This window comes from Eutrigla gurnardus (assembly GCF_963514095.1).
Source record: "Eutrigla gurnardus genome assembly, chromosome: 19".
NCBI classification, from domain to species: Eukaryota; Metazoa; Chordata; class Actinopteri; order Perciformes; family Triglidae; genus Eutrigla; species Eutrigla gurnardus.
This window is the reverse complement of record NC_139930.1, coordinates 18,047,117-18,064,829: the sequence shown is the minus strand read 5'-3', so window position 1 is coordinate 18,064,829 and position 17,713 is coordinate 18,047,117. Positions and strand designations below refer to the sequence as shown.

The window sequence follows — 17,713 nt, the reverse complement described above, 5'->3', positions numbered from 1 at the left end:
TTTGCATTATAAAAGTTCCTTATATATTCCTCGAAATGATAATTGATATATTAATTACTGCCTCGAATTCTTGGAGAAAACTTTGTTCTTGTAATTTATCCGGTCGTATGCTCACTACTTCCTGAATTCATGCATGCAGGAACTATTTAAAAGCAAAGCGAGACATGCGAGAAAAGGTTATCTTCAAGAATTCAAGCTAACATGGGGTGATTCATTGATAATAAACATTGTAAATACATATAGTATGTCCTGTGATGAGGTCAATCTCTGTCCACCTCTAGGTGAAATTATTTGGCACCAATTTGTGTCTAAAAATAGGGATTAAAATGCAAGAAATCCATAAATTCTGCATATTTATACTACAAAGGTTCCATTAAACACAGCAATGTGTACAATAAAATTAGCATTTTTGGAAAATAGTTCACCGGACACCATGATACACATTTTGAAAAGCAAAAGCCAATCAAAGATAACAGAGATTTTATTTATAACATTTATGCACATTTACATAATTATTCACAATTCATTTTAAAATACATCATTACCCTCCCTCAGATTGCAAAAAAAAGAGTGAAATTGCCAGTGTTGTGCAGAATTCCACCGTTGGTCCATTCATATCTAAAATGCCCCCCCCCCCCCCAAAAAAAGCAAAATAAAAGTCCTAGCACTCGTTGGTGTACGGACAGACCACACACACTTGAGCGATGTCGTCGTATTCGTACGTCCTCTTCAGAAACGTGTCCGTGAGTCTCAGTCCGGAAATACTCTGGAAACATAAGATGCAAAGCTTATTAGTGAGAACACCAGGGAGGAACAGTTTCCCTTAAAGGGGTCTGATGGTACCTGCAGACCCTGGATGGACGAGAGGAGGATGAGGGGCAGTGAGAGGAAGGCGCCCGGGCTGAGTTTCCCCAGCTGCCGCCCTGAAACGCCACACCAGTGGATGGACCGGGTGTTACACATCTCCAGCACCAGGTCCATGGTTCTCTCGCTACGACACAAAAACACCTGGCTGTTAGCACTCTGATTCAGAGACCTTCAACCCCATAGTTATGACAGGGGGTCGAAAAATGTAAATATGTCCAAAAATACACCTTAACATGAATACAACCTATATTAAGCAAATATAAATCTTCCTGTTTGTGTCATATTATGTTGAGAAATTGTAATTTAGGCTTAGCATATACATCCATCATTACAATGTACTGTTATACATGGCACTATAGGCTGCACGACACATTATTATTGGTTTAATAAGGAACATTTTATGAAATGTAATACGGGGTCCACTATAATAAACCTTGGGGGTGTTGAAAAGGGGATTTTTCTCCTTTTGTTTACCTGCAGTTGGTGATTTTACAGATAATGTCAAACGGTTCTTCAAGGTTGACCGTGTCAGGAATCATCTCCAACGACAGCCTGATGTCTCCATAACCTGGAGCCTGGACACACAACAGAAATATAATACAAATCTGATTTGTTTGTTTTTTTTGCATGTATTTAAAAAACAAAAAGCATGGTCATACCATTCTCTGCAGCTGGCTGGTCTGTAGCCTCCCTCTCTCCCCAAGATTGGTCTTCCACACGATGTCCAGCTTCCCGATCACCGTCACGCCCTTGATGACGCCGGCCTTCTCCGCGTACTCCGGCTTGGGCTTCAGGCAGTACAGGTACTGCCGCGTGTCCATCGGCTGGAGGTAGGACATCTTACCAAACGTGGACTCTCTGAACGTCACAAGACGGGGGTCAAGCAAAGAACACATCAACATGAAGGAATACGGCAGGAAAGCGTAATGGTTTTACCCGTCGTCTCCGCCCGCCACCGTGTTGAGCTCCGTGACGTTGTACATCAGCGAGGGCTCCAGGGAGACCTTCTCCATGAACATCGGCGAGGTGGTGATGTTCTGGATCTGAGCCTCCAGGAACACTTCGTCCGTCTGCAGCGGAGAGAAGACACCAGTCACCGGCTAATATTTGTTCAGAGCAACTAAACTGCAATTACATCGTCTCCGAGGCGAACTGAGCAACGCGTCAACATTATCATCGGGTATTAAGGAGGGTTAAATCCTACGGTCTTAAAGGATCGGTTCACATTTGTCTCATCCTTAGGACTGTATAGAAGAAGTGAACAGAGGTGACCATATTTGGACAGTGGAGGAGCGACGGGTGGATCTGATGAACACAAAGCAGGAGAGCGGCACCCTGAGAGGGAAAATACTGGATCTGGATCCATGTGGATTCTGGTGTGAAGCTGCTAACAAAGTTAGCGTCATAATTCAAGGTCAACTCTACAGCTAAGTGTTAAAGTCATCTTAGTGGCTAACTGCATTGGTAGTGACCTGTCAATCAGCAGGTAAGCCCCGCCCCCTAAAGCATCCCCTGCTTTCTGGTCTGGTGGACTCTAAATGGACCTGTCAATCAGCAGGTAGCCCCGCCCCCTAAAGCATCCCCTGCTTTCTGGTCTGGTGGACTCTAAATGGACCATAATGTACTAAATGAACATCATGCTGGATTGAAGAAGACTTGAAACTAGAGATTGAGACCATAAACTCATGTTTACAATGTTTACTGAGATAATACATCGAGAGAAGTAGGACCATTTTCTCATAGTTTTCTATACAATCAGACAGGAGTCGCCCCCCGGTGGCCAGATGGGAGAATGCAAGTTAAAGGAACTCCACTTTGTGCCGCCTGGTCCATATGAGTGGATCAAGTTACTGGTTGCTGTTATTTTCCCTCCTGTCCTTATTGACCAAGAAGAGATACTTTAAGCTAGAAAAGAGATCCCTCAGCAAGAAAAACAAATGTAAAATACAAACTTTTTGCCTTGTATTGAGAGAGAGAGACATTGCAGAAAAGGCCGCCGGTCACATTCGAACCCGGGGCGGCTTCGGTGAGGACCCAGACCATTTTAAAATGTGAACATACCCTTTAATGTACTCTCTAGGTGACGTGAGAGTCGTGAGTCACCGACACAGACATTAAAAACACAAACATGAACAACATCAGTTGACTTCTGTTAGGGTTTGCTCAGTGGACCTTTGAGGACAGTGTTAGTGAGAGTGCTGACCAGCGGAGCAGACAGTAGGGGTTGCACCACGACTCATTACATCATAGACATCAACTAGTTGTAATCAGATTACTCAGAGCAGCCATGTGATCTGCTGCAGAGCCTTTTTAGAGGAATGACTGTTATCGCTTTCTATTACGCCCATTTCTATAAACGCATTACAAACATACTTTGGGATATGGAGAAAAATAAAATAACACAGTATAACACCTCAATATAATGAGTAAAAATATGATAGAATAAATCTATTTTCAAATTCCACCAAATACCCATATGGATGATGTCATTATAAATGATAAACATTCAAAAGGAGAGTAAATAAGAGTAAATAGGATGATATGACTGATATGAAGATGGCTCTGGCTCCTTGCATGCCGTGACATGGTGTTTGCACGAGATTGTACCAAACTAGTTGATGCTTTGGAAAAAAGAAACACTCTCCACAAGCGTCAGACTGTGAGTGCAACCTCTACTATACAGTGAGATCCGATGAGAGGCGAGCAGAGATTAGTCCATGCCTTGCAATCCATCACCATGAACCGTCCTGAACGAGGTTAAATCACAGCCTCTCTGCTCCATGCAAAGCCATTCCAAACACCCCGAAAACTCACTTATGGTTATATCACACATGATCATTAAGGTGGCCTGCGTTAAAACAAGTGCGACCCAAAAGGGAAACGATTGGAAGAAAGTAATTTTTTTTTTTTTTTAGAAATCAATGAGAAAACACCTTCAAGCCCAAACATTCAAAAATGAGATTCAGAAGCATTTCATTCACGTCTGTAACGTTATGCATGAGACCAATCATAGCGCATACTGGTCATTTGATAAGCTGTTGAATCAATGCACCCCCCCCCCCCCCCCCCCCCCCCGGCTGCAATTTAACACCACAAACCTCAATTAACGAGTCCAAGCCCTGAGTAGGATGAGTTTGCAAGAAAGCATGAGTGTCCAAAGAAAGGGCAAAAGATAAATAATGGAAAGTTCATGTCAAGATGTTTAATAAATTCTAAATAAGTTCTAGCCTTTTTTAATAACTACTGACTTTCCATTATTTTTCACTTTGCACCTTTCTTTTGGCCCCAGAAAGCCAAAGTCTGCGGCACCAAAAACAAAAAAAAAAGGAAAAGGATTAAGAGAAGCTGATGCTCAGCGATGAGAACAGAAGGGACATTTACCACAGAACTGAGGTCACTCTAATGGAGAAAATAAAATACAAGACATAATAAACAAATGAAGTTACATGCCAAAAAGATGATGACAATGAATATTTGCATACCACTAATATATAAAAACAAAAAAACTACTGGGATGAAAATGAAGAAAAGGAAGGAAACAGCTTGTTGATCTCCAGACTTTAAAAGTCTGTTTCCATGAGACTGTTTTTTTACATTTACTGCCCGTACTGACATGTGGAAATGTTCCTAACTATGACATGAAACATGATGTGAAGCATGTTGCCTACGCCTGTCATACGATACGGTTCTTCTATTTGCAGAGCGGCGTGGTGAAGCGATACGAGCGCTCACTCACCTCGGCGTTGTAGAACTTTGTCTTCACGTCCAGCGGCTTCAAAACCTGGTTGAGAATAGATTGCAAACTGAACGCTGTCGTTTTCTCACACTGCACCTCCATTTGACAGACTTTCAAATATTTCCACACAAAAAACAACTTCAGAAAAGGAAATCCGAGGGATAAAACTGGGTTACATTTAGTCAGAAAGACACTGCGAGACACCGAATCCATAGCAGCTAGGAGGGTTATTTGCTCTGTTGCAGACTTGTGATATTTCTCAGCTCTCCTCCAAGCTCGTGCAGGAGTTTGCCACCGTCGTCTAATGAGAACGTTGTAAATATAACTCACCTGGAATTTGAAGAACTTCCGGAAATAGAGCTTCTCCCCGTACTGGGTGGTGTAACTGACTGCACAAACTAAGCTGGAGAGGAAAGAAACGGTCAGAATTGTAAAAAAACAAAAATGTTGGTCAGTTAAGAAGGCGGAAAGAAACACGCACATATGAGTGCCTATTTCTTTGACTTCGTGGTGGATGACGTCGTCGATGCAGCACTCGGGTTTGAGCTCCGCTACCGCCGAGTTGGACGCCGAGAGGTTGAGCCTCTGTGAGCTGGTCTGAAGATCGGCCTGTGGAGGATCAGGGGGTCAAAACGGGGGCGTAAAGTGTGCAATAAGCGCCTGAAAGCTTTCACAGTACCTTCACGAGGATGTCCTTCACTACTTGGTTGCTGTCATTGTGCACGCTTATGTAACTGGAGAACGTCTCACCGAGGAAAATGTTCCTGTGTGATGAGGAGACGTTGGGAAAAGTCACATCCAAACAGAGGTTTGCTCCACAAAAAGCACTTAAGCAGCAGGTGGCTGGCGTTTCTTACCCAAAGTTCTGGGGTAAAGTGAGCATCTCTCCCAGCATTAAAGCCTCTGCTCCTTTGATGGTGGAGGGGTCCTCCCTCATGAGCTGACCGAACAAATCGCCTGCAGAGGAAAAGACACGAGAAAAACACGCTGAACGTCAAACACCAGTATCAAAAACAGAAGAAATCATCAATCACTGCTATAATAACTGTAGAGAGAGATGATTTCTCAGAATGTATAAACTCCAAGTGACAGGTGGATGTCAGTGGAAGTTTAACAGAATATATTGAAGATCTCATATAATATGAGACGCACCCGGCTCACCCCAGTAGCATCAACATATCAATGTCAATCCATGTCTATTCATATGCACCTAGCCAAAAACAGTCCTGTCCTGTGGACCGCGAGGATGTAAACGGATGAAACAGGACCAGGTTTCCTTTCAGTTTCATTGACTCATATTAATAATATACTACTACAATCATGAATCCTAATAGGTCTACTTCTATTACTAAAAACAGTAATATCTTATGCGAATAATACGGAATATTCTGCAGTAAGCAGGAGTGAACTCACTGTTCAGATCACATCACAGCTTGAATTCATGGATCTGATAAAGCTGAAAAAAGGTTTTCATTTTGCTGCCAACTGTCGATGAGCCGCATCGGCTGATAAAGGCTCCAGACAGGAAATGATATGCCATCTATGAAGCCGAAAAAATGGTTTCATGTTTCGAATGTCAAATTTAACTAATTCATCTTTTGTGAAGTCGAAAAGGTAAGCCGTCATCTTCATCGCTCATCCTCTCATATAAATAGCGATCCTACCGAGAAGTGTCAGCGTGATTTATGGGTTTCAAGGGAGCGCTGTGCTGGAAAACAAACAGCGAACCTCTCCGCAGGAGAAGGTTCCCCAGACTCCAATACAGATGTCAACCTAAATGAAATACATGTTGTCTTTCTGCTACGATATTATAGAGAAAATGTTGTTTAAAGATTTCACTTGTGTGAAACTTTGCAGAAGTAAATACATAAGAAAAATAGGAAAAATTCAGGTATAGGACCAGAATGCACCTGGGAAGGCTTAATAAACCATAAAAAAACACCAAAACACCTCCCCCATGATGCATCAGTGGCCCTTTGATTATGATTAAGATTGATATGTTTGACGTAGAAATGGCCACTACAAGAGGTATCATACCTACCTCGTCTGTGCATGTCGGTGACCCTGCAAACGTATCTGTGAACCTGAGGAATTAAAAGCCACGCAGGCTCTGAAAGTCAAGTCTAGAAGACAGGCTCACCTGGCAGGTCTCGGTCTTCACACGTCACCGGCAAGTTTGTGAAGAGTGTCGGTTTTGTTAACCGCATCACTGTGAAGGAAGACACATCGGTTAGTGATGGGACACATGTCGGTGGGTTGTTGCATTTTGTAGTATTTGGCTGTAATGCATAAATAATAACCATAATAACAATAAATCTAAGTCTAGTTTGTGTCACAGGTACTTTATTAGCAGCTGCCTGCACCAAATACACTGGATGAAACTGCACCAGATCTCAAAGCAAGATCTGGGACCAGCACTTAATTCATTTTATAAATAAACAATATAAACAACATTAAACGTGGACAATTTACTGAATTGTTGAATCACTGTCCTCTTTTAAATCACTTCTCAAAACACACTTTTATAGACTTTTGCTATTATGCGATGTCGCCTGTTTTACCTTTCAATATTTATTTTTATTTAATTTATTTATTTATATTATATTGTCATTTCACCGTATTTCTGCTAGAAAAGAATAGAATAGATATATGTATATACAGTGTACAGTGCAAACTATACTATAAACAATAATAAACTATTAGAGTTATTGCTAATGTCAAAGTCAAAGTCATATGTATTTATATAGCACAATATCATAGACTGTTGTCATTCAAAGTGCTTTAAAATAAAATGAAATAAATAAAAAAATACATGTAAACAAAAATGAGGTACAATAAAACAATAATTATTGTATTAATTTTAATGTGTTATATTTGTGTATCTGACCATATTTATATTCTGCTTGAAAAAGCACTATGTAAACTGTAAACTATATAAATAAAGTTATTATGATTATAATTCATCACAGAATCGAGTGACGTCAGCTGACTGACATCATTTAGCTGTCAAGTGTTACACAGCATCCTTGCTTAAATCTTATATAAATAATAAAGTATAAACAGTAGACGAGAGCAGTTTTTACAGAAGAATATCGAAGATGACAAAGCTAGTGAATACAATCCCCTCATTTTGGTAAACCGTTAGATTAGCGTTTTGTCTCTCAATTAAGTTAGCATCTAAATTAGCTAGCAAAAGCTATCTGATATGGTATAATTCTTGCTGTTATATATCGCTACACGGTGTATTTCGGCTCCGGCTTTGAGGTCCAACAACAGTAAAGATACTCCATGAAGCTACACTTGTCACAATCATCTCAAATTTCACATTATCGAGTGTGAAATGTTGATTTCGATAGCGCTAGCGCTGTTAGCAGCTAACAACCACAACAAAATGCCAACAAATATCTCCCGTGTCAGTTTTAATCCCAACATGTCACCTGGAGTTTATATTTCAGAATAAAAATACCTTTTAATGCAAGAAGGTGTTCCTGTTTGGCTTGGTTTACTTCCATTTTGACAGGGTAAACTGTCCTATCGGGGTTAGCCACTATGCTAAGCTGGTTGTTATGACAGGCTAACTGGCGACCACCGGACAGGAAGCGCTTCTTCTTCTTCGTCTTTTATTTTGGAAACGGTTTTAAGATGTTACGTTGCCGCCCGCAGTCCGCGAGGAGTACTACAACTATGGAGACGTTCATTTTTAAATGGTTTATTCTTCTTTTATTTTCTTTCCACACTTTCTCTCCCTTTTTTTAGATTAGTTATTTGACAGGCATTATACAAAAACTGTTTATTAAAGTTATGATTTATTTATTTATGTATTCATTTTTTATATTTTTTGTTATGATTAAATCCAGTTTAAAGGTCCTGTGTAATGTTTAATATGATTAGAAAAAAAATCATCAATGATAATCCCATAATATAACAGTCTGGATCAAAGGTTGCATCAAAGGATGACCACACCAGTAAAAAGTAATATATGGGGTCTTGTTTTTCATTTTTTTTTTTTTAATAATTAACCAAAAAAACAACCGACAGGTATGTGAAAACTCAATTTTCATTAATATAAGCTTGTGTGAAAATGTGCAAATACCTGAAGGTACAGGAAACAAAAGTGGAGCACATCCATGTGAGGATCAGTCATCCTGCAAGACAAAGAGGAGGCAGGTGGAAAAACACCGACCCCTTGTGGATGACTAGGGTCACCACACGTACTATACTATGACATTTTATCACCTTTTTTAAATATAAAGTATGACTTTGTTTTACATTCTATAAAATACATTTTTCAACATTCTATATGGTTTCATTAATTTAAAAAAATTATATCATAGTATGAATTTATTCAAGATAGGATACCATGACTTTGTTAAGAACATTAGATGTATTTATTATTTATTTTATTGCTTTTGAGCCATTAAAAGATGACCTCTGATTGTACACGATAAGGAGAGACACATTAAAATATGAACCCACATATTTACATATGACACTGACAACAAATGTTCATTTATTTATTTTTATTTTTTCACGAGCAGCAACCCCATACCAACATCTGGATCCATATCTGGCTTCTGGTGTGCAGGCTGAATTACAGAGGTTGTCATCGCTGTTAGAAACTCATCAATAAAGTTATTCAACAAGAAAGGAAAGTTTTGATGAGATCCTATCCACACGTATGTGCTCTTTGCATGTCTTCCTGCAGAGTATCTCATGTTCTCATGTGCTGTTTTCTTGGAGGAGAAGCTGCAATTAAAATGACACCTGGATTAATATTTCACCCAAAAAGAAAATTTTGAAGTACAATCAATATAGCTTCATAATAATAAGTCATCCATTCACTCACATGAGTACTCTCCTCTGTTTCCGGCCGCTGCCAGCTGCTTCTGGACAGGATGCCGAGGACGACCAATCCGAAGGCCACGATGAAGACGCCGAGGGAATTTGCAAACACTGCTTCTGTGGGCAGCGAGTTGTACGTTTCCCCGGAGACTCCGTTACTACAGCGGGGACGGAGAAACCGAGTTCAAGCCTGGTTGTCTTTGTGCATGCTGGATGTGTAGTCATCCCATCAAGGCACTTACAGACTCAGGAACAGGTCCTCGTTGATACCGCTGATGCAGGAGATGAGACTGAGGACCAGGATGGAGGTCCCCATCCAGATGTGGACTGGTTTCAGGGCACTGCGGAACCACTGCCCAGAACACGGAAGCAGGAAGCCAGCCAGACCGAGGAGCCACTATGTGGTGGAAACAAACACAACAATGATTTAGGGCAGAGATCTTCAACAGGGGGTCCGGGACCTCTAGGGGGTCAGCAGAGATACTGCAGGGGGTCCGGGACCCCTAAGGGGTCAGCAGAGTTACTGCAGGGGGTCTGGGACCCCTAGGGGGAGTTACAAACGGTCACTAGGATTTAAAGACAGGAGAAGCACAATGAAGTCTGACAACATAAATATGAACTTTACCCAAATAACTGTATTTTGTATGTATTTATTCTGTAGTTATTCCACCAAAATGAGGATGAGTGTCTGTAAAAATAAAAATAAAACCAAAAAGACAAATTGGCTTCTTTTTAAAGTATATTCTTTCTTCAGACTATGATGCTATAATCCTAAAACTCTATACCCTTTCATCAGTATGACATTATTCTGAAAATATAGACAAAAAAAAAAGCCATTATACAATATGTAATCTGGGGTCCCTCCACTTTTTCCCTCACCGCTTTCTCCAGCATATACTCAATAATTCCTCCTCACCTGGAGTGCGAACATCCCCACGGTGCAGATGCCCATCCAGCTGTGCAGCGAGTACATGTCGGGGTAGTGGAACGCTCTGTGGAAGTCGAAAACGGCACACAGGCCCACGACGGACAAGACCAGGGCCAGCAGGGTCAGACCGGCGTGCACCAGCTTCCAGGTAAGCTTCTTCTGTGTCCAGGTGAAGGGTATGCGGTACACAATGATCGCTGCACACACACACACACACACACACACACACACACACACACACACACACACACACACAATCCAATAACAAATGATGTAAACAGCACATTCCTCATTGAAAATGGCTTTAAACGACTCCGTATTTAGCATTAAATTGATGATATTTTCACGTGCATATTAACGTCCGAATCATTTAGTCGATGCACTTAGAAGGAGTTCGAAAAAAAATAAAAATAAAAAATAAAAAATAAAAAATTCCATTCAGTTTTTAATCAGTTTTTAGCGGGGAGAGGAAAAAAACCACCTCCGGGCTCAGTGAGCCGCAGAGAAAAATCATTTCAGCTCAGACGTCTGAGAAATGATTTTTACATCCGTAAACAAAAATCAGTTGCTGGAACTCTCTGTCGTGCATTGTTGGTATGTACAGTGTTGATAGGGAGTTTATATTGTATACGACAAATATAACTGTTAATAAGGATTTTTTTTATGACTTAAAGCCCCAAAATGCAACTCATCAGCCTGGCAAATGCTCATATTTGTCAAATTCCACACTTCCACTTGGTACCGGCTTTCTGTTAAGAATGTTAAGTCCATCCATCCATCAAGGTCTTCCGGACATCCGTCTCCCCAGCCTTGTTTTTCTGCCTCCTCCATGGGGGGCCCCCGAGACGTTCACAGGCCAGACAAGATAGATCTAATCCCTGCAGCGTGTTCTGGGGTCGGCCCCGGAGCCTGCTATACCATTTGGACGTGCCTGGAAAACCTCCAAATAGAGGCAATCCAGATCAGACCCTCAAATCACCTCATTTGACCCCCTTTTCCAAAAGCCAAGGAGCAGCGGCGGCTCTCCTCCACACTCCCTCCGGATCTCTTTTCTGTTATTTAGTCGATCCCGTAGACCAGATGCCTTTTTCAGGCCAAGGACTTATAGTGACCCCCTATTACATATCATTTAAAATGATGTTCCTTATTAAACCGGGCCTATAATAATATGTAGTGCATTCATGTATAAAAGTACTTTTGTACTTATATATTCATACATTTAATTGGCATTATTCATGCTAAGGTGTATTTTTGGACATGTTTGACATTTTTGGAAGAAAAAAAGTTTGGGATCAAATAATTTCAGGGACCCCATGTAGTAACTCTGCGGAACCCCTAGGGGTCCCGGTCCCCCTGTTAAAGATCTCTGCCATAGACTATAAGAAGTGGACTAGTCTTGAGGAGTGTCGATGCCATCTTGGATTTTGATTGTAGCGTGGTAGAGACATTAGCGAGGCTGTGGGTAGTACGTTAGCGACCTGTCAATCAGCAGGTAAGCCCCGCCCCCTAAAGCATCCCCTGCTTTCTGGTCTGGTGGACTCTAAATGGACCATAATGTACTAAATGAACATCATGTTGGATTGAAGATGACTTGAAACTAGAGATTGAGACCAGAAACCCATGTTTACAGAGACTTCCACGAAATCGGACATCAGCGTCGCCCCCTGATGGCCAGCAGGAAGAATGCAAGTTTAAGGCTTGGCTTCACTTTTCAGAACGTGAGGTCCATTCTCTCGTTCACGTCTCCCCTTCACCCCTCTGTATAACGTAACGTACCGTAGCCGTAGACGACCACCAGGCCGGACACCATGAGGACGGGATGCCAGTTGAACTGCAGAGCCGAACCGTCCCAGGAGAATCCGCCTCGCCAGAGAGATCGCCAGCAGCTCACGAAGAGCAGACAGAGGAAGCCCAGAGTCAGACACAGCACGTAGGCCAGGTGGAAGGACACGGACGGCCTCATGGCTGGAGGTGAACGTACGAGATGTGGAAGGAGAAAACAACAAAATTAAAGAAGAAAATCACTGAAGTTTGTTGGCGGGACTCTAGACTCTCTTCATCAGTTCAAATCACAATTTAAAACAATCTCTTTAGATTAGCATAACATACACTTATATCAGCCTTTTTTTATTGTCTTGAATGTTTTAACTTAATTTTACTTTTACTACTGTTAAATCTGTTGTGTTGCTTTCATTAATGTTTGTAAGGTGTCCTTGGGTGTCCTGATATCAATAAAATGTATTATTATTATTATTAGCGTTATATACTGATGATTTAACTGGATTATCAGTGTAACTAGTAGCATTGTATTGTCATTAACAGGTGTAGCTGCTACTTCACAGACTGGTGGGCACAAGCTCATACAATAACACAACCGGGTGCTTAAATAAAATAAATTGTCTATTTATTTTCTCTTTTTTATTGTGTCTTTGATGACAAATCAACAAACAAATGCATTTAGAGTTAAAAGTAACAAGCAGAAAAGAAAGATGATATTTACCTCTGGATTGAAGGTGTGTAGCTACGGAAGTAAAAAGATGCCAAAAATGGTTCTTCTGTACTTTTTTCAGGATTCTTCAATCCACACCCAAAAACAAATCAATGTTAAAAGAAAAACCTTTCATCCATCATGTTCTCCCGTTGAGACTAAACCGTCCACGTCGTGACTCGCTCTCACAAGACGAGTGTCTCTCCCTCATTTCACTCAGGTCTCTTTACTCCCTTTGTATCTGAAGACCATCCCTCCCAAAAAGCAGAACCAAAACCATCAAATCTCCCATCGTTCCGCGTTTGTGTTTCAAGTCTGATCAGACGCAGCAGATCATCTGAGCAGTCAGGGGAGCCGAGTCCTGGAGGTTCAAGTCATCGGCATCGGAATCGTTTCTTCTTGGGATGAGGTTTTGTCAAATATACAAAAATTCACTTTACAAAACTCACTTTTTGCCTGGTCATGTTTACCAACTGATTATACAACAGATTCATTTTATCAGATATTATAATCAGATTATATATGAGAAGGCTCCTCATTTTATCAGATATTATAATCAGATTATATATGAGAATGCTCTTAATTTTTTAATCAGATATTTAATCAGATTATCTATTATAGTGTTCTTCATTTGATCAAATATTATAATCAGATTATGAGACTTTTCTTCATATTATCAGATATTATAATCAGATTATATATGAGAAGGCTCCTCATTTTATCAGATATTATAATCAGATTATATATGAGAATGCTCTTCATTTTATCAGATATTATAATCAGATTATGAGAATGCTCGTCATTTTATCAGATATTACAATCAGATTATAAGACTTTTCTTCATATTATCATATATTATAATCAGATTATATGAGAATGCTCTTCATTTTATCAGATATTATAATCAGATTATACAAGAGACTGCTCTTCATTATATAGGGATAATCTGTTTGCTTCTACTGGATTCTTATTAAAGTGGGATTTTTGATACATTTTCCTGCCTTTTTTTTTTTCAAAAAGGAAAACAACCACGTGCGTGAAAGCGACTTCCTCGCCTTGTCATGACGTTCAGCACAGACCTCCGCGAGGAACAACGCCTCCACTGTTCAGCGACGATCCTGAGATCTGCACCGAAGCAGATGATCGCTGACCTCTCGGTCACGCATGGCGAGCGTGTGACCTCATCATACTTTGCAATGACAATAAAAAGCAAAAGGGGGAGGACCGTGAAGCTGCAGCTGATGTTTTTTATTGGTGGAGATTACGAAACTCACAAAACATGGAATGGTTTGACAAACGAGCAGAGAACGGTGACCACGCTTTGAAAAGCCGTGACCTCTACAGGTCGTAGAGCAGCACGGTGACCGGCCCGCTCAGCGCCATGTTGTGCATGATCTGTTTGGCGCAAACGCCCTCATCGTCTTCGTCCTCCACGAAGACGGACAGGAAGCGCTGAGCGTCCCAGGGTACGTGCTGCGTCTGGGAGGCCAGCACGCGGACGCAGGCCACGCCGTCCACACCGTCCACGCCGTCCACGCCGTCCTTGCCGTCCTTGCCGTCCTTGCCGTCCTTGCCGTCCTTGCCGTCCTTGCCGTCCACGCCGTCCCTGAAGACGAACTGCTTCTTCCCGCCGGAAAGAACGGACGCCATCTGGCCGTCGCCTTCGGCCCGGGGGGCGAGGAAGGCATCGATCTCCAGGGCCTTCTCCGAGATGAACACCCGGACGTTCCTTTTGCTGAAGTTGCTCATCTGGCTCGAGGTGTTGATATTTCCCATTTTTTTAAATATTTTTTTATGACTGCTACAGCTAGTCGGGGATGCACGCTTTGCTTGAGGCTGTGGTTTAAAAAAAAGAAGAAAAAAAGAGATATTCATCATAACCTGGAATAACCCCTCCCCCAACTCACAGTTTAATACTTTATTTATAAACTTTTAGCTTTGGATTCTTTTTATATTTCTTCAACCTTATTGCATTCTAACCTTTAACCCACACTGTTGAATGAGCATTTGACTGATAATAATAACAATAAAACATTTACATTTTAGGATTTTACAGCCACAACCGTCTCCGGAGTACAATGGTGACATTATGGAGTTAGTTTTACATAAACACACAACACCATCCGCTCCACACGTGATAGAATTCTACTGAAGAAAGACATCGACATCTACAGTTCTGCTATATTTTCCTGTTAATACATTTAAGTTTTGTGTGAGACATGCGATCTGAGAGCAAACATACACTTCCTTCTGCATACAATGAAACACAAGCACTAAGCTGTAAACTTAACATAAGTCTTTACAGAATGAATTCTTACCTGTTGCTACGCCGACGACGGAAAGGCGACAATGGCGTGGCGTTCCTCCTGACCGAGGCAGTGGGTGTCTTCTTTGGGACAGAATCTGATAATATGCAAAAAAACTTTTTTTATCTGCACCTGCCTCAAAAGAGCAGGATGTCTTTGAACATTTTGTCAGTAAAGAGACGTTAATAATAGAAATAATTGAACAAACAGAGTAATGATAGGTTTGTAGGAATTCTACACTATTTTTCTTCGACGAGGACCTCCTATTGGCTATGCATATAAATTCTATATTGGCATTTCTACATCGCGATTTCGCAACATAACATTTAACAAAGAGTAAGATTTATATTTGATTACTATAGATTACTATATTTGGGATCAAATGAACGAAGGTTCTTTGGCACAGAGGAGTTCTTTGGCACTCTTTGACAGTTCCTTGGCACAGAGGAGGAACATATATCAGGCTTTGGATGCACAGTTCTGGGTGTTTTCATGGGCTTCCTTGTGAACATTATACAAAAACCACCGGTTTGATGTGAAGTGGAGAAGCTACATAAGTCCTGAGGAAGCAGATGAGACTTGTAAGGTTTTACGTCCGTGAAGCTCTTTGTGGTTCCTGCAGCTCGTTAGAGAGAGCAGAGTCGTCACATGCTGCAGCGGTTTGCATATACAAAGCGAGGCGAGAAGGTAAAGCAGTAAAAGATAACGGCGTTTCTGTTTTCATAAGTCTTCATAGTCAGCATGATGAGGCCGTGGCTGCTGCTGGTGTCCCTGCTGGTCTCAGACCTGAGTCCTCTCGGAGACAGAGACTGGGTTCAAAGGGGTCGGAGGACTCCTCTGGGACTGGAGACCACCACTTTTTACAGGACTCACAAGGACCATGATGATCCTGGATGTTTGTACTCTGGAATAATCCATAGGAGTCATATCCCAGCGCTGGTATGCTTACCTCAGTATTGGTGTGAATCTCTAAAAATACATATAAGTTTCTCTATATCTGTACTTTATCAACAAAACGCCTTCCCACTTCTGATGTACAGACAACTACTGTATTCCACATTCTCCATGAGCACATTATCATTCATTTTTGTTTCAGTTTCTCTGTTCTGCTCCCGGGTGTCTGCATGAATTATCAGCATACCAGCTGGATCTGTCACAGTCCAGCGTCCTCAAAATTACACTACCTAAAATCTCATCATTACATAAAGAATAACGGCAACCTTTATTTCCATACTGATTAAACACCGTCGCTAATAAGAATATCTGACACGCCGCATGTTTTTGCATCTGTGCAGAGTATTTATAGGAGAAACTTTTAGTGTGAATCTACCTTTCTTCGGTTTCCGGGCAGAAAAAGACCTCGGAGACCCGGAGACTTTAGAAAGACGATTACAAAGTAGACGATAAATCAGAATTAGACAGTAATAAAGAAGAATAAAGTTACTGAAAGTGCAACTGCAACAGAAGTAAGTGCCCTCTGAGATTACTTTCTCGCTACTGAACCATTAAGCCCGGATCGACGCCACCTGTCATTAAAGTTAAAGTTGCACACATTAAAGCACGACAAAAAAGGAACCATTAAAAGTTTGAAAATGTCCCTCAATGCCTTGGAAACCTAACTAGTGCTAGCAGCACTTAATGCTAACAACGTTAGCAATGCTGCTTGTTTAGCAGGTTAAATGTTTGCCATCGTCACCCTGTTAGCATTAGCATGTGCTAATTAGCTATAAAACACAACATTTGCCTCGGCGGTGTTGGCATCAAAAATTGTTCCCTTGAAAAAAAAAAGAAAGTTCTGTGGCAAACAAAAAACGAAGACATTTAAAACTTAAAGAATTCACAAAGGGGGTATTTGAGGCTTTGAAACGCAGTGTAAACATAAAAACATTCAAATGCAGTTATTAATGGGCAAATATCAAGGAATGGAGATTTAAAGTGATCTAGAGGTATTATGTTTTGTTTTTGTTATTTATTATTATTTTGTGTGGGATATACAGGTCATATTCAAAATTTGGATTAATGACTATTTCACACAGATATTGGAGGTATGTAAATTGAAATTATATGTAAATGATATGTGATAATGTAATGAAGGGGCATGCTAAGCTTAGCTTCCTCCTGTCCCTCCTGTTTTTATATTTCATAATTGTATTATGTATTTCACGTCATGTAATTATTGTACTTTGTATTCAAGGAAAATAAAGACCAAATCAAATAAAATTTTCCTGCCGGATTTTATAGCATGAAGCGGAACGTTAAAAAAAACAACTCAAGACTGCAAAACTGCAGACTCATTTCCAGGTTTTTCGGATTCATTCCTGCTCCACCACTCTAGTTGGTCATAAAGCAGCCTATTGGAGGAGGTAAATTTACGACCTGATGATGGCGCCAGATGAAAAGTCAATCTTAGTAGTTATTGAGGAATGTCCGTCCGGACTAAAGTAAATCCCTGGAGCCGAGCTCCCGGCAAGAAGTGTAGTTTAAATGTTTTTTTATGTGACCGTTCATGCATTTGTGCATTGTGGCAGTTTTTGTGTAACCTCTTT

At 40.9% G+C, this 17,713-nt stretch overlaps 3 protein-coding genes across 6 annotated transcripts; all 3 read right to left on the bottom strand.

The window, feature by feature from the left end:
- Positions 1-463: 463 nt before the first annotated feature.
- trappc13 (trafficking protein particle complex subunit 13) lies at positions 464-8,211 on the bottom strand. Of its 2 annotated transcripts, XM_084034406.1 has the most exons (13): positions 8,070-8,211; positions 6,744-6,812; positions 5,461-5,560; positions 5,283-5,367; positions 5,085-5,212; positions 4,934-5,006; positions 4,604-4,648; positions 4,249-4,266; positions 1,804-1,937; positions 1,527-1,725; positions 1,342-1,442; positions 844-991; positions 464-766 (listed from the first exon to the last, which is right to left on the bottom strand). In XM_084034406.1, the coding sequence occupies exons 1-13, from the start codon at positions 8,113-8,115 to the stop codon at positions 662-664; spliced, it is 1,251 nt and encodes a 416-aa protein (XP_083890532.1). In that variant the 5' UTR covers positions 8,116-8,211; the 3' UTR covers positions 464-661. The 2 variants fall into 2 exon arrangements, with proteins under 2 accessions (XP_083890532.1, XP_083890533.1); XM_084034407.1 differs by lacking the exon at positions 4,249-4,266.
- Positions 8,212-9,252: 1,041 nt separating this feature from the next.
- LOC311029317 (lysosomal membrane ascorbate-dependent ferrireductase CYB561A3-like) lies at positions 9,253-13,323 on the bottom strand. Of its 3 annotated transcripts, XM_084034409.1 has the most exons (6): positions 12,874-13,323; positions 12,150-12,338; positions 10,362-10,570; positions 9,688-9,842; positions 9,450-9,603; positions 9,253-9,349 (listed from the first exon to the last, which is right to left on the bottom strand). In XM_084034409.1, the coding sequence occupies exons 2-6, from the start codon at positions 12,334-12,336 to the stop codon at positions 9,323-9,325; spliced, it is 732 nt and encodes a 243-aa protein (XP_083890535.1). In that variant the 5' UTR covers positions 12,337-12,338; positions 12,874-13,323; the 3' UTR covers positions 9,253-9,322. The 3 variants fall into 3 exon arrangements, with proteins under 3 accessions (XP_083890535.1, XP_083890534.1, XP_083890536.1); XM_084034408.1 differs by having other exon boundaries at positions 9,259-9,603; XM_084034410.1 differs by lacking the exons at positions 12,150-12,338; positions 12,874-13,323 and adding an exon at positions 10,603-11,485 and having other exon boundaries at positions 9,259-9,603.
- Positions 13,324-13,966: 643 nt separating this feature from the next.
- Positions 13,967-15,326, bottom strand: LOC311029866 (uncharacterized protein). Its single transcript, XM_084035262.1, has 2 exons — positions 15,180-15,326; positions 13,967-14,697 (listed from the first exon to the last, which is right to left on the bottom strand). Exon 2 carries the CDS (start codon positions 14,635-14,637, stop codon positions 14,200-14,202), a length of 438 nt encoding a protein of 145 aa, XP_083891388.1. The 5' UTR covers positions 14,638-14,697; positions 15,180-15,326; the 3' UTR covers positions 13,967-14,199.
- Between the last annotated feature and the right edge of the window lie 2,387 nt (positions 15,327-17,713).

Bases quoted from the DNA above. Each gene is read 5' to 3' on its own strand.
- trappc13 (XM_084034406.1), bottom strand. From the start codon at position 8,115: ATGGAAGTAAACCAAGCCAAACAGGAACACCTTCTTGCATTAAAAG. The intron at 5,213-5,282 runs GTACTGTGAAAG...GATCCTCCACAG, and splicing joins TGAAGGACATCCTCGTGAAG to GCCGATCTTCAGACCAGCTC. The intron at 4,649-4,933 runs GTGAGTTATATT...ATTCTCAACCAG, and splicing joins GGAAGTTCTTCAAATTCCAG to GTTTTGAAGCCGCTGGACGT.
- LOC311029317 (XM_084034408.1), bottom strand. From the start codon at position 12,336: ATGAGGCCGTCCGTGTCCTTCCACCTGGCCTACGTGCTGTGTCTGACT. The intron at 10,571-12,149 runs GTACGTTACGTT...GTGTGTGTGCAG, and splicing joins GGTGGTCGTCTACGGCTACG to CGATCATTGTGTACCGCATA. The intron at 9,843-10,361 runs GTGAGGAGGAAT...TCCACCACATAG, and splicing joins TGGGGATGTTCGCACTCCAG to TGGCTCCTCGGTCTGGCTGG.
- LOC311029866 (XM_084035262.1), bottom strand. From the start codon at position 14,637: ATGGGAAATATCAACACCTCGAGCCAGATGAGCAACTTCAGCAAAAGG.